The sequence below is a fragment of the Planococcus citri genome, chromosome 2, assembly GCF_950023065.1.
Source record: "Planococcus citri chromosome 2, ihPlaCitr1.1, whole genome shotgun sequence".
NCBI classification, from domain to species: Eukaryota; Metazoa; Arthropoda; class Insecta; order Hemiptera; family Pseudococcidae; genus Planococcus; species Planococcus citri.
Window position 1 is genome coordinate 30,618,374 of NC_088678.1, and position 15,221 is coordinate 30,633,594.

The following is a 15,221-nucleotide window of genomic DNA, read 5'->3' on the forward strand; positions in this document are numbered from 1 at the left end:
AATATCATCAGCAACATTTTTCAAAAATTTTAGACATACGTTTCAACTTTCAGAAAAGAGGCTGTCCTAAAAATGTGTAGTCCTTCCTGAAAAAAAAAGAGAAAAAAACAAAAAAAAACTTGACCCTCCACGAGTAAAAATTTAGATCACTTTGAGTTCGCCATATTTTTTTAGCCAAAAAAACTCGAGGCCTCCTTCTGTTGAAAATGATTATTATAGGATTGTACCATAGATAGGTTTAGTTATAGAGTTTGAATCCAAAATTCTTAATTTTCTCACAAACCTATTCGAAATCCCTTATTTCAGATCTGGGAAGGTTAAAATTTCTCGGAGCTACGAGGAGGTTAGAGATTTACAAAAACCTTTGATTTTTTATTCTGAATGAATTGAATGAATGAACGAACGAATGAATTTATTGAAGAAGGGGTTGGTGGAATTTTTCTTTTTTATTGATGAGATGAGAGAATGACAGAATCTTCTTAATAAATGTACAAATATTTCAAACAAATTTTTAAATGTTTTAAAAATGAAGAAGGGCTGGAGTGAATACTTCAAATACCTACGTCCTACCTACCTACTTACTTTTATGTGTGCCCACTTTAATTAAAGGATTAGGGAGGGGCAATGGTTTTTAAATCTTTTGCTCTTACCTATTTACTGTTGTATGGCTTGGTATAGTTTATTTGATCGAGAGAGGGAGAAGAAGCAATGGATATTCCCATCTTTGAATTTTTCAAAAAATTTTCCAACATGTTTTTCGAATTGAAAATGGAGTTTGGTGGCATTTCTTTTTTTATATGGGGGAGGGGGGGGGCATTCCATGTCAATTCGACCAACGTTTTTAAGTCATGTCTTTCGATTTCGCTCAATTTTTTTTACAATATCTACCCATCCAGTAAGTAAGAAACCCGCAATCAGTTTGGTCCCAGCCCTCTCAGGTGGCGGGTGCGGGGCTTCCATTATTTTCACATTGTCTCGAGGTACTCAACTTCAGCAGCGCATTCCTCCAAAACTATGATACTTTGATCAAAACTGATTTCACAGATCGAAAGGGTATTGAATTTTGAACTTTTTAAGCATTTTGAAATTTCCAAAATTTGAAAGTTGAACTTTTAAATTGAAAGTTCAAATTTCAAAGTGGCGCTGTAAGTGGGAGCTACCATTTAAAATTCTGAAAAAATTTCCATAAATGTACCTTTTGATGCTTTTTTGAAATATCCAAGTTTCGAGATGGGATCTCTCACTGGAGGGGCAGCACCCCCACCCCAATTTTGAGCAAAACTTTCAAAAAAAAATATGGGGCATGTGATATATTGAATTATATGTTTTTGATGACGCTGAACACGAATATGACGTCAAATTTCGATTGGACCCATCCACGGCCCCCAGCACCTCCCCAAATGGGGGTAACCTAAAAAAAAAATAGTTTCAATCGTGTGACACATGAAATGGTATGTTTTCGATATCGCTGAACACGAATATAGCCTTAGTTTTTCAAATTGACCTCACCCATGGCTCCCAGAACCTCCCCCAATTGGTAAAAGTTCAAAAAAATTGTTAGAGGCCGTGGATGGGGCCCAATCGAAAATCTGACGTCATATTCGTGTTCAGCGTCACCAAAAACATACTATTTGATGTGTCGCACGAAAAAACTCTATTTTGAACTTTTACGCCATTTGGAAAGATGCTGAGGGCCGTGGATGGGGTCCAATCAATAATCTAATGTCACATTCGTGTTCAGCGTTACCAAAAACATACAATTCGATATATCACATGCCCCCAGATTTTTTTTTGAAAGTTTTGCTTAAAATTGGGAGTGGGGGTGCTCCCCCTCCATCAAGAGATCCCATCTCGAAACTTGAATATTTGGAAAAAGCATCAAAAGGTACATCTATGGAAATTTTTTCAGAATTTTAAATGGTAGCTCCCACTTACAGTGCCATTTTTAAAGAACTTTCAATTTAAAAGTTCAACTTTCAAATTTTGAAAATTTCAAAATGCTTGAAAAGATCAAAATTCAATACTCTTTCGAACTGTGAAATCAGTTTTGATCAAAGTATCATAGTTTTGGAGGAATGCGCTGCTGAAGTTGAGTACCTCGAGACAATGTGAAAATAATGGAAGCCCCCCCACCCGTCCCCTGAGGGGGCTGGGACCAAACTGATTGCGGTTTTCTTACTCACTGGGTGGGTAGATATATTGTAAAAAAAAATTGAGCGAAATCGAAAGACATGACATTCAAAATCGCATTTTTTTGGTCGAATTAACATGGAATGACCCGGGGGGGGGGATATCCTAGTACATATCAATTTTCAACGATTTCTGAAATGGTTTCCAAAACTAAGTGTAAATAAATTTTTCGACATGACGAACGTTGAATTTTGATGCCATTATAATGCTCTTAACTGAGGAAGGAGCGAATGGGGGGAGGGGGTTGCCAAAAATTATTTTCTTGTAATAAAAAACAGTTTTGGGGGAAGTGAAAGTGATTTATTTTAATTCAGCAATGTTTTACGACGTTTTCAACTTCAATTGAGAGGTCATCGAACTCAATTTTTATCCCGTTGAAATTTCCTTATCAGCTTTCGTTTTGTCTTTTCTCTTTTATTGGTTTGAAATTAGCTATACTTGGAACTGTTTTTTGAATTTCTATATATTTTGGTGAAATGTGAAATGTTCTGTTGCCTTTCAATTATTTCGGAGAAATGAAAATGTATCGTGCTCAAGTATTCGAGCAGAATAATCAGAAAATTACATTCATGTTGTCTGCTGATAACACTAGTAAAATTAGCTTAAAATATAACAACGTGGACCAATTAAAATATCCACTAAAGAAGTACAAGATAAGTTATTTATTGACAGCCATGTTGAATTGTAAAAATATTTCAAAAATATATCGAATATCATTTTTTTTCGATAATTGGAAAATTACTTCGTTTCTGAGAAAATCTTGGTTTGATTGTATGTAATCAATTCTTGGAAAATGTTTTCCAAGGTAGATTCTTTGGGTCAAATTTGGATACGATTAATTTTTTTTCAAAAATTACATTAATTCTGACGTCAATACCTACCTAAATAATACTAGGAAGATGAAGTTATGCTGCATTTCTATAAAAAGTGCTCTCTTTCATAATTGTTTCATTATTAAAAAAAAAAAAAAAAATCAAGCTGCAAGTGTTCGTCTAGAATAATCAGTTGAAAAACAGAGATAATTTTGCTCGTAGTTGATACGTATTAATTTATCGATAAATTATTATTCCATCTTGGATTATCACAATGATGTATTTTTTTTATTCAAGTTCAATGTTTTATGTGTAAATTCTTGCATAAGTTGACCTTCAAAGTGAACATCTCATAATCAAGAAAATACCATACTTACTACATGAATTCTCTCGAAGCTGACCAATTTCATTTTGAAAATCATTTCAAACCCCATTTCAAACCAGTACCTAATTCAAAATTCAACATTCCTCTGTTACCAAATCCTTGATTAAAAACTAACAAAGTAAAACTCGAGTAATTTATCTAAAATAATTTATTGCGGATAAATTTTTCTATAACAATTGAACCAAAATTATGAGTATCGTCGTTGCCAGAATTAAAAAATAAAACTGCATAAAAAAAATTTCAAGGATAAAAAACCGCGGTGGTTTCAAAATTTAAGAAAAAACATAGGTAATCACATTGAAGCAACGACGTAAAAAGCACAATAAAAATTATAACTATTAAAAAAAAAAAGAAAAATAAATATTCAAGTAAAAAAATTAATATTTATCGAAATTAAGCAGCGGGCTTCTTCTTCTTCAGTTCGTTTTGAGCATCGGAGACGATTTGTTGAACTTTGTCGCTAACTTTTTGCGAGCTCTTGGAGATTTCTTCGTAGATTTCGTTCAAAGTTTTTTGGATAGCTGGTGGGGGAGCAACTCCGGCTGATTTGGCGAGTTCGTTAAGTTGTTCACCGACTTTCTTGAAAGAGGCTTGGAGAGCTTCTTGGACATTCTTGACTTTTCCTTGTAATTCGGGGGTGTTGATGTTCTTGACGGTTTCGTTGAATTGTTTCACGATGTTTTCAACGTTCTTTTTGAAATCGTCGTTGAAAGGTTTAACCTGTGGAAAAAATCATTCACGTTATCAATAATTATGAACAATATTAAAATTTTACGAGTTATTTAATTGGATATTTTTTTTCGTATTTTTAATCAATTGTGTTTGCGTTCAATGAACTCACACGCATTCGTTCGTGGACTTTGCTATAGTCTCGTTTATTTTCCTATTATTGTTCATACTTTAAATTCTCGATGCACTTAAAGGTTATCTCGAGCATTTGAAATATAAGTAGTAGAAAAGCATCGTCGTCCGGTGCAAAGTTCAACAGCGATGTATTTACCGAGTATGATTAAATTAAATAAATTATAATTATCATCGTCGAATGGAAATCAACCGCATGTGATTATCGAATTATTTGAATAGGTGATCGACAATCACCTCGCCACCTAGATGACCTTAGCTGAGAGTTAAGTATAGGAAATTTTTCACTTACGTCTTTTTCGATGGTTTTGATCAATTCTTGGAATTTGTCGTTGACTTTTCCGAAGTTATCTTTCAAGAATTTTTCCAATTTGTTCTTGTCGAATTCAGTCTGGATTCCGGTCAATTCTTGGAATTTCTTTACTCCTTGTTCGATGTTGTCGAGGGCTTGTTTCAAGAGTTTGTCGCTTTCGGCGTCAGCCTAAGGATTAAATTGATTTATATTAGTTTGGAATTTTTTTCTAACGTACATAAGTCAATGGAAAGGATTTAAATTTGAAAGTACATTACAAAGGATAATTTTAAAAGTAGATTAGAATTAAGGTTACTATTCATTTGACCTGCTGAAACTCCAAAATAATTCAATATTTATACATTTCAACAATTTTAGATTATTTTTTTTCCTCTCATTTTCAGTCAAAAACTTCCATAGATAATTAATTCAAAAATTGATTTATGAGTCAAGCATTTTATAAAAATTTGAAAAAGACTGATATTTAACAAAAAGAGTATCAATAACTTAATTTATCAACAAATATTTTTTTCAACTATGAAATCAAATTAGGTAGATACCTACCTAGGTATACTTAGTCTAAAGATTTTTATGATTTAAGAAGAAACTTGTATCTCCTCCCTCTTTCCTTTTAATGGTCTTGGAAAATAAATGTAAATAATGCAGAGAATATTTTTTTGAATTTATTTGAAGCTGATTTCTAATTTTTATCCAGGTAAAAAGAACAATTTTTTTAATTTGTTTGAAATTCAATTTTGATTTTGTTTCGATCACAAAATCAATTCAAAATGAATTTTAAGGGGCACTTTCGATTCAAAATGAAATATTATTTGCATTAAAATTATCAATTTAAATGTATTGAAAAATAATGTGATGAAGTAGAACTATTAATTTAAAATTCTGAACACATCCAAAATAATAATTAAACTTCGAAAATCAAAATTTCAAACTCTTCCAGTAAGTTTTAAAAGTATACAATTATTTTCTATCAGAAAAGTTTGAAAAAAATCTAAAAATTAAGGTGAAAATGCTTAAAAATCAGCTAAAAAAATCATAAAAAATAAAATAAAATGGTAAAATTCACATACCTTGGTAGTAGCGACGATCGCAACCAAAATAGTCAAAGCGTAGATGTATTTCATCTTGAGATTTTGAAAATATACTTAGTTTGGAAAAATAGTAAGTAAATTACAATCTTACACGATTGACAACTGAAAAGGAACTGTGAGAGGAACTTGGGAAGTGATCCGTTTATACAGACTGGTAATAAGGGAAGAATAGCTTATCAGTGATAGGTAATCACCAATGACGTGAGACTGATAATGTCTGTGGTCTTAGATCGCGATTACATTGGCTCGTGTTTCATTCCAATGAACTCTGAACTTTCTAACGCGCTTTTACAAGAAGGTAGTTTCGGTAAATTATTTTTATAATGATTATGGTTATTGGTTTCCGAGTATATAGATTGTAGATGCACTAATCACGTTGATTCATCACTGAAATGTATCAAATTTTGAGAAAAATATAAAAAATAAATACTCGTAGGTATTAATAATTCGCGATTTTGCACTACAAGGTAGGTAAGGTATCACTTGAAAGCTCGCACAGCGGTCGAATACTCGAATAGGCTTTCATCGAGCTTAGTACGGATTTTTAACTTGTTTTGCAACGTTTTGTTGTCATTGTGTATAGCGATGAGCTATGTAACTTGTGCATTGATTTTTCATTGTTATGCGAATGCAATTCCTATAAGTACAAATATGCCTAATTTGTAGTAGTTCAATACCTGAAGTTAGTCTATAGACTGCATCGTATACGTTACATATTGCTTATTGAAAATCAAACACGTCCGTGTTTAAATTCACACTCATGTCTATCTATATATAAATTATGTTGCTGAGCTGTGACAACTATAAGTAATAAATGTGTAATAATTATACATTATGTAAACAATACATGCGTCAGCAAGATTTATATTGCATATTTGGTAGTAAGCCTACATAGATATACTTGTATAAATATTATTATGTCTTGAAATGCGAATCACGAATTGGTCAATCGTTTCGTCATTCGGGAGGAAAATTGCGAAAATTGGGCTTCTCGTTGTGATGAAAATTATGTATTTGTTGCATTATTCCTCTGTGCAATGTGGAAAAATTGATGGGTGCATGATGAAGATGCAGTTTTTAGATCAGTAATGCTCACCGCAAGGCAATCTTAAATTTTTGAACAGAGTAAAGGAGAATCGAAAAATTACCTTAAATTACACCATCAATAAAAGTTGAACGTGCTGAAATTAATTTTTCGATTTCTGGCTAATTTTTGAAAATTCAAATGTGGCCAATTTCATTATGAAAAAAAAACGAAACTTGATTAAATTGACATAAACAGCTGAATTTCGGTTCGTAGCGTATTTTCGGCCTCCCGAGTCGATTGGTGCTGGTTTTGAACTGTCCTGGAGCCTCCAGCGAGTTTTTAGATTCTCCAGTTTCACAAAAAAAAAAATTGTAAGTAAAGTGAAGATGAAATTTAGGGCCTATAAACTCGGATTTATCATCTTTGTGACCCTTTCGATCGATTTATAGACACATATGTACTCGTAGGTATTTTTAGATCCTTTTTGTGCAGGTTCAAATTCCGAATTTTCTTCTGCAACTATTTTTGAAAAAAATGAAAAATTTATCATTCACGAATGCTTGAATGAGAAGAACTGTTTGGTTTGTTCATTATTTTCGGACTTCTGAATTGATTATTGATAATTTCGAACCGTTCTGAAGCCTCTAGTGGATTTTTGGATTATTCAAATTTCGAAAAAACTCTCCAAGACGGGTGAAAGTGAAATTCAGCACCTGTAAACGTTGATTCACTATTTTTGTGAAGTTTTCCATCGATGTACACACAAATTTTCAAATTTTGTTCGTGCCAGTTCAAGTCCACAATTTTCTACAGTGATTTTGAAAAAAAAATTGAAAACTATAAAATTTTGGATTTAAACTGGATCTAAAATATTTTGAAAATATGTGCCTAAATCGATCGAAAGAATCACGAAGATGCCAGATGGTGAATCCGAGTTTACAAATGCTGAATTTCATTTTCATCCTACTTCCAGCCTTTTTCGAAAAACTAGAGAATCCCAAAGATCCACTGAAGGTTCCCAGAACGGTTCAAAACTATCATCGACTGACTCGAGAGGTCGAATTAATACCAAATTTTAGACTTCTATGTCAATTTGATGAGATTTTGATTTTTTGTGTGTAAAAAATGTGTTAAATTTGAATTTTTAAAAACTTGCCAACAATCGAAAAATGAATTTCAATACCTAACAGTTTTGCTGGTGATGTATTTTGAGGTCCTCTTTTGATTTCCCTTTGTTCAATTCAAATTTTGTTGAGCCATTCATGGTACCTTTCTTGTTGGTATACGAGGTAAAAAAAAATTATGAATTTTTTCCAGAGTCCTGACTTGATTTGTTCTAAATCGTGTCTCGTGTCAAAGTGAAACATTAAAATTTTCAGCTCAACAGTGGTTTCAAAATTCCATACGCCTATCTTTCCTCTAATAAACCTTGAGAATTAGGAAATCGATTTTAAACTTTCGTTCAAATGGTTTTAGGAATCCAAAGGAGATCAAATAGGTCCACTCGTTCTAGTGATTCCAGAAATTCGCGAAAAATTCTAATTTTCGCTTTCACAAAATTCTGGTTATGGGGGTCAATTTGGGCTAATGTAAAAATTATTGTCATTTTTTTAGCTCACAAGAATATGTTTTATGTAGATCTCAAAAATTCACCAAATGCACCAAAAAATCTGAATTCTAATATTTTACATGGTGCATCTGCTTACCTTAGAAGAGAAGTGGTGCATATTCGGATAGTATTTTTTTTTTAATTTCTATGCAATTGGATCGATCTTCGTCTATTGGAACATTTTCCTTGCATTTATGTTTTTTTCTCTCCTTTTTATCTTAAATTTTCGAAGAATTATTTAGATCTGTTAATAGGAGTGACCTCAACTTGATCTTTCACCTAGATAGTTTAAGTACCTACGATTTGCCGAGAAAATTATGACGATAGAATAATTTGAATGATTATTACCTTACTGCATGAATGTTTTGTGTACTTGAGAGTTTGAACAATGCGGCGATGAAATAAACTTGACTGATAAAATTCATTGAACCGAGAAATGAATAAAGTAGGTAATCGATGCTAAAATATCAAAGAATTTTTGGTAGGTATAGGGTAGCGACGAAAACTGAGTATGTGGATACTTACATGAAATGAATGCAAAATAGGTAAAGTTAACCTACCCATGAGTATTTTTATTTATTTAAAAATATATAACTTATTCTATCAATTTTCCCATTCAAATGTTATCAATTTCTTTTAATGAATTCTGTTCTTTTCCTTTGCAAATGTACTAAGTACATACAAGACTTGTCAATATTTCCTAAGTACATAATATGTAGTATGTATACATGCTATTTCTCATATCAACAAATTGTGCATAGCACAGAGATATTGATTTTCATACGTACAAGGCCAACAATTTATTATATTTTGCAAACTTGAGTTAATTATGCGTAAAATGATCATCATTGAACTGACAATGAGAGAGACCGAATTAGAAAGTGGAGGAAGGTGCTTTTGAAGTATTAATTTCTGCTTCCAAATTTTGTTCACATATGCCAGTCTTAATTTCATTTAAAGATGATTTGGTTCATTTTCAAAAAGTTTTGTTTGCATTATTTGAAACTTCTGAATGCAACATTTTTGTTTATTCAATATTTTAATTACCAAACACGAAACACCGAAGGTTGAAAATTTGTGTAAGTGAAACCTTGCTCTGATTTTTCTCATTTTTGTATCATCACTTCGGTGACCCGACGATAAAAAAATAGTCGTGCAAGTTTAGTTATAATCTATTGTTGTATGTTTCACTGCACGATAACGAGTGTATTATCAAAAATTTACCGGAAAATTTTTTTATTTAATTATTTTATGGTTCAGAATTGAGTGGTATTTAGGACACGATAAATGATTATTATAATGACGTACATCTATTCGTTCAATGCTTTCTTCTCATGCAAAATGATGAGATAATATTGTAATACATATCCAGGGCTTCCATTGTGAGTGCCCCTGTCCCCGGAGGAAATTTCGAAAATATCAAAAAATTGCCATCAAAACAGAAAAAAAATGGGAAAAATAACTTTCGAATATTAACGTCCCCCCTCTCCAAAAAAAAGTGATGAAAAAGGTCGGCAATGTACCTACACTTGTGGGTGCAAAATTGGATATTTTTTCGATTAAGTACTTAATTATTTTTCATCTTTGTGTATTACATATTTTTTTCAATTTGAAAAAAGACACTCTGGTGAATCTCGATGTCATGAAAAATTTCATTTGATCGTTTCAAAACATTTTAATGTGCATTGAATGAGGATGTAGAACTTGGACGAACTTGATTCATTATTATTTATCATTATCTACATTTAAAAATTGTACTTTGGTAAAATTTTGATTTGATTGCCTATAGTTTAAAATTTCGTACCTACTCAAAAATGTTGTTATTGAGAAAGAGTTGAAAAAAAATAATAATATTTGTCCAAAAGTATACAAGTTTACACCATAATGACGTCAATGAAACCATTTCAATTTAAAGGAAAACTTCATTAAAATGTGTTATTTTTCAATTTGGGAAAATTTATGAATCAGAAAAAGTCAATTAATAAATAGAATACTTTTTACTCATAATGTTTGATTTCACAGAACTTATCATCGTTATCATTTGAAATCATAAATTTGTTGTTGTTACGGCTAATGCTGGTGGTACGAAGAGCATTCTTTATCTTATTTCTCATACAACGAATACATTATTACGAGAAGATATCTATTAAACTGATGCTTATTTTGTTTACATTTGAGATAAAAGATACCTACTATACACTGAGTCATTCGCTTCTCGTTTCCTGTGTACTTGAGTCGGTAATTGGTATCACTAATTAAATCACTTAATAAATACACAATTAACTAGTTGTTGTTTTAATAGAATTAATTTTATATGTGCGAATAAGTACTTAGTACTTACGTGTGTACTGAGCTTATGTAATGTAGAGGTATAGGTAGAGAGGTACATAGGCTTACATAGGAATAATTCATAATCGTGCTAATAAATCGAGAAAAACTGGTCTACTCTAAGATTAGTGTCTTCACTTTGTGTTTATAATTCGCCAATGTTTCTTTTTTTTTCGTTAACTGGATTTTGAGTTAAAATCGATTGCATGCAAATGTGCCTACTACCTCTTTTAATAAGAGGAATTTCAAAATTTTTGATGCATTTGTAGGTCGTAGTGTAGCAAAGAAAGAGAAGGGATGGAATTTATTGGAAAATTTCAATTTTTGCATTTTGGAAGGGAAGAGGAGAAGAGATCAAATATTCGTAAGTACTAAAATTGGTGTTTTCATTAAAAATTGCAAAAAATCTCAAAACTTTATTCGTAGTGAGTAAGTTGAGATGGGAAGCTGAAACGTGGTTTGTAGCCTATTTTTGACTTCCTGAGTTGAATGGTTGGGGGAAGGGGCAGTTTTATGCTATCAAGGTAGCCTCCTGCTGGGTTTGAACGATTCAGACCAGAAAAAGTGTTTGTACCTGAATAGGTAGTATGAATTTGATCGAGCAGAAATTAATTTTATTAGGAAGAATTGTGCTCGAATTTAGTTTGTGGGCACCAGTAGCTAAATTTCTCTTGCATCACTTTTATGAACTTCGTCAAAAAGTAGAAAACCCAGAAATTAGCTAAAAGTTCCAAAACTACTCTAAACTGGTTCTAATTGAATGAGGAGGTTCACCTTTTTTCGTCAATGTGATGCATTTTTCTCGTAATACCTACTATGTACATATTTTTTGGTAAATGGGAAAATTTTGAATTTTTAATAATTCTCGTGAGACTCAAAAATGGAATTCAGGGCCAAAAATTTCACATTTTTGGTTGATCTTTGAAATTTTTCATTGACTGGAATATCTCCACTGCAAAGAGAAAATATTTCAATAATTTCAAAAAATTTTCAGTTAAAATGATGAAATGAATTTAAATTATTCAAACATTTCAGAATTTTATCGAAATACTGGGATTAGCATTAGCAAAATCATACCAATTCCTTAAAATAAAGTTCGTATGGAAATATCCAAAAGTAATTCAGTTATTGGTCTTATTGGCAACACTGCATCATTTTCCTTTCATTTTCTTTTCGTTTTTTTTTTTTTTTTTTTTTTTTTTCAAAAATCAGATTGACCTCTAATTTTGAAATTATATTCTCTAGAAATTTTCAAGGACCTTGATAAGTTCCCTGTGAAATTCTGAAAATTTTTCTCACTATCCATAAACTCCAAAAAGAGTTCATTGACCTCGAAAATTCTCAAGAATCATGATACTTTACGTTGCTGTCATATCATAAATTGGTTTCTGGGACGTTTTCCTATTTTTATCACCCGGCCCTCTCATCCACCAAGCTACATCTATTTTTAAGGCATCATCCGAATGCACACGTATAATTTTAGCCTGCTTGGTCAATCAGGCTACGATTCAGCGATGATCAAAGAAGGGTTGTCTTGAAATAGAGTTTTTAATATCTATGTAGTTATGAAAGAGACCCCTTTTTTTACTCTTCTCAAAACACAAATTTTCAAAAGCTTTTGCCTTTGTGAATAAATGAACTTTTCGCATAAAAATTATCGTTTTTATGCCTCTCGAAATACAAATTTTCAAGAGCTTTCGCCCTCACTTGGGCATGTTCTCCTTCATTTTTCAAAATATTAACATTCTAAAAAAAATCTTCAAATTCTAAAATTTTAGAAGCCAAAAAATAAACTCCTTGCATTGAAAAAAACACCGTTTGTAGTTCTCTTAAAATGAAAATTTTCAAAAATTTTCGCCTTTGCTTCGCTCAGGTTTGTCCTCTTTTTTTTGTTTACAAAAAAAATCAATTTTCTAAAAAAGAATCGTTTTTAGGCCTCTCTAAGTTGACTCAAATTTTCAAAAAATTTCAAAATTTCGTATTTGTTTCACTGGGGCTTATTTTTTTCTTGTTTTAAAATAAAAAAATCACATTTGGGTTCCCAAAAATCCCAACCGAAAAATTAAAATTTTTATAAGTCATATGAGAACGATATCAATCGGCAAAATTGGCGTTTCCCCCATATCGTGTCGAAAAATTTCCGGTTGAACCCCTCTCCTCATCCTCCTACTCTCAAAACAATTCTGTATAGTTTCGTCCCTTGAAATGGGACTACATTATATTCGCCCCGGGCCCACACTAGCTCTCGACAGCCCTGTATGAAAGTGTAAGAGGAGATTTCTTCTCAACATCTCTAGTTTCCTTATTCATTGTCAGCTTTGTCGGACTATTTTTATTTGCTAATGCCACTTATGTACGAACGTGATGTCGTTACGGATGTAAGCAGCTTTATTTTTCACGAACCGGAAAAAATATTAATATAGTAGCAATTGCAGAGCGCCAATCACCCTATGATGAGTTGAAAAATTCACTTCATAACCGGAAACTGAGAGTAAAATGAATCAATGCACGGACGTGTGTAGAAAAATACGATGTACTACGTTAACTCGATAGTTGGTATGTAGTCGCTCTCGCTGTACAAACGTCAGTTGTCAGCCTCATCGTCATCATATTCATATTTTAAAGGACAGCAAATACATACATTGTCGCTTTACAATAAAACCATTGTGGAAAGAGTTATCGAAAAGTTTGTGTATGGTTTTCGAGCATATACCTGGTACAATAGACAAGGACACTGATTTAGGAAACTTCTAGAACACCCAGAGATTGAGGTTTTCCTCGTAGTATCTAATGGACCCATCGTCTGAATAGTGATACATACGATAGGTGAAATCTTTCGTAGAAATGGAAGTTCGTGACCCTTCTTTGTCCCCTTTCCTCGCCTCTTGAAGACGTCCTATAGGTACCTGATAGGTCCGCCAAAAGTTTCAACATTTTTAATTGGAAATTTGTCAACAAAATTGCACCTAAAAGTTTCAAATTTTGAACGAAATGTTCAAATTCTATCTATTCTGGCCATCTCCTTTGAAGGTGTTTTCGTTCATTGTGGACTATTCAGTTTTAAACATTTTTACGCAAATCTTGTTATTTGACCGGGAGAAAAATTTTAAAAATGAGTGGAAAAAAGCTTAATACAATGATAGAGTTATTTTCTTCTTTATGCATCACTTTTACTTTTTAATTGTAAAAATAATATACGCAAGCATGAAATTAAACTCGTACACGGCGAGATAATTATATCGTGTTACTGGAACAAATGGTGCATTCAAAATTTAATCAGTTTTTCGATATTGAACGACAATCAACACTATACTCTTTCGATTCACACCAATTACCAGTGTACACGTAAGAGTATAATTCGAGATAAATAAATTTTGTTGCCACTTGCAACGTTGCTGATAAAAACCGCGAGCCCGTGCCATTGGCTTTATCTCAACGCCGGAAAACTTTTCGATAATGAGTATTCATTTGCATTTAAAATATTTTTTATTCGCGAGAAATGCATTAAAAACGTTCGATAAATTATCGAGCGAGTGCAAAAATATCCAGACAGGAAACTCGTTGAGTGGATTTTTCGCATTTCGCGACACGTGCGATAACATTTCGTTGATTATCGCAAAAGAACGTGTTGGTTGTTCTTCTTATTCGCTCAGTCGACTTTTAATAACTGTTTGCTGCAATACAGCTTTATGTTCTTTTTTTAATGAATGCAGATGAGGGAAGTGTGCACGAGCTTTCTATTACTGAAAAATAATTCATCGTTGATCCCTTCAACGTGTTGATGATTTACGAGGTTTTTTTTTTAGGTGCTCTCCGGTGTATGGTAATCATTTGGCAAGAATTCGTCGCAAGTTTTTCTCCTCGCGACACCAAGGTCTGATCGTTTACACGGTTGACCGATCAAAGCGCTTTTAACCGGCTGCTACTGGATAATGGTACACTACGAAATATCTACTCGTACCTTGATCTTAAGCAATACTTTTTGAGTTTTCAGCTTCGTTCTGTGCATCATCAATACCTAAACTTAAACTTATTCAACAAGAGCTAATATTCGAAAATTTCACCAAACCAGGTCACTAAGTCGTTTTCTTTCGTATAATTGAATTAAGAGAAAAAATTGGTCGTTAAACATCGCCGACGTTGTACGTGATGCTTCCGTTTTAAATTTGTGTTTTTGTAAAAATTAACCTATTTACGGAAAGCTGCGTATGATCGAATAATGTGTTTATGCCTACGTTTGTCTGGTGCCTGTGTTCAATCTTCCGGCAGTTGTAGGTATTGTGTAAAGGATAATCCTTCTAAAATGTGTCTTTTTTTCCGCATGAACTCTCTCCTCTTCACGAGGATCTAGTGCTATTTTGAATTTATTTTCGAGTAAACAAATGTATTTTTTGAAAATTGACCAAAATTTGTTGGTTGGCTCTTGCTATCCATGGTGTTTTTTTTCTCAATTTTATGATCCCCCCTCCCCTCGTTTATCCATAGACTGAAATTTATACAAAAAATTTAGATATCTATGTTGTTGTTGTTGTTGTTGTTTCAAAACAATATTTATTTACATTCAATTGAATTTTCTTGCTCAAATTTATGAAAATTTATATTCGTTTT

General features: G+C 32.4%; 1 protein-coding gene across 1 annotated transcript; it reads right to left on the minus strand.

Annotated features, from left to right (window-relative positions):
• Positions 1–3,517: 3,517 nt before the first annotated feature.
• LOC135835386 (uncharacterized) lies at positions 3,518–6,133 on the minus strand. Its single transcript, XM_065349620.1, has 3 exons — positions 5,629–6,133; positions 4,541–4,729; positions 3,518–4,107 (listed from the first exon to the last, which is right to left on the minus strand). Exons 1-3 carry the CDS (start codon positions 5,680–5,682, stop codon positions 3,781–3,783), a joined length of 570 nt encoding a protein of 189 aa, XP_065205692.1. The 5' UTR covers positions 5,683–6,133; the 3' UTR covers positions 3,518–3,780.
• Between the last annotated feature and the right edge of the window lie 9,088 nt (positions 6,134–15,221).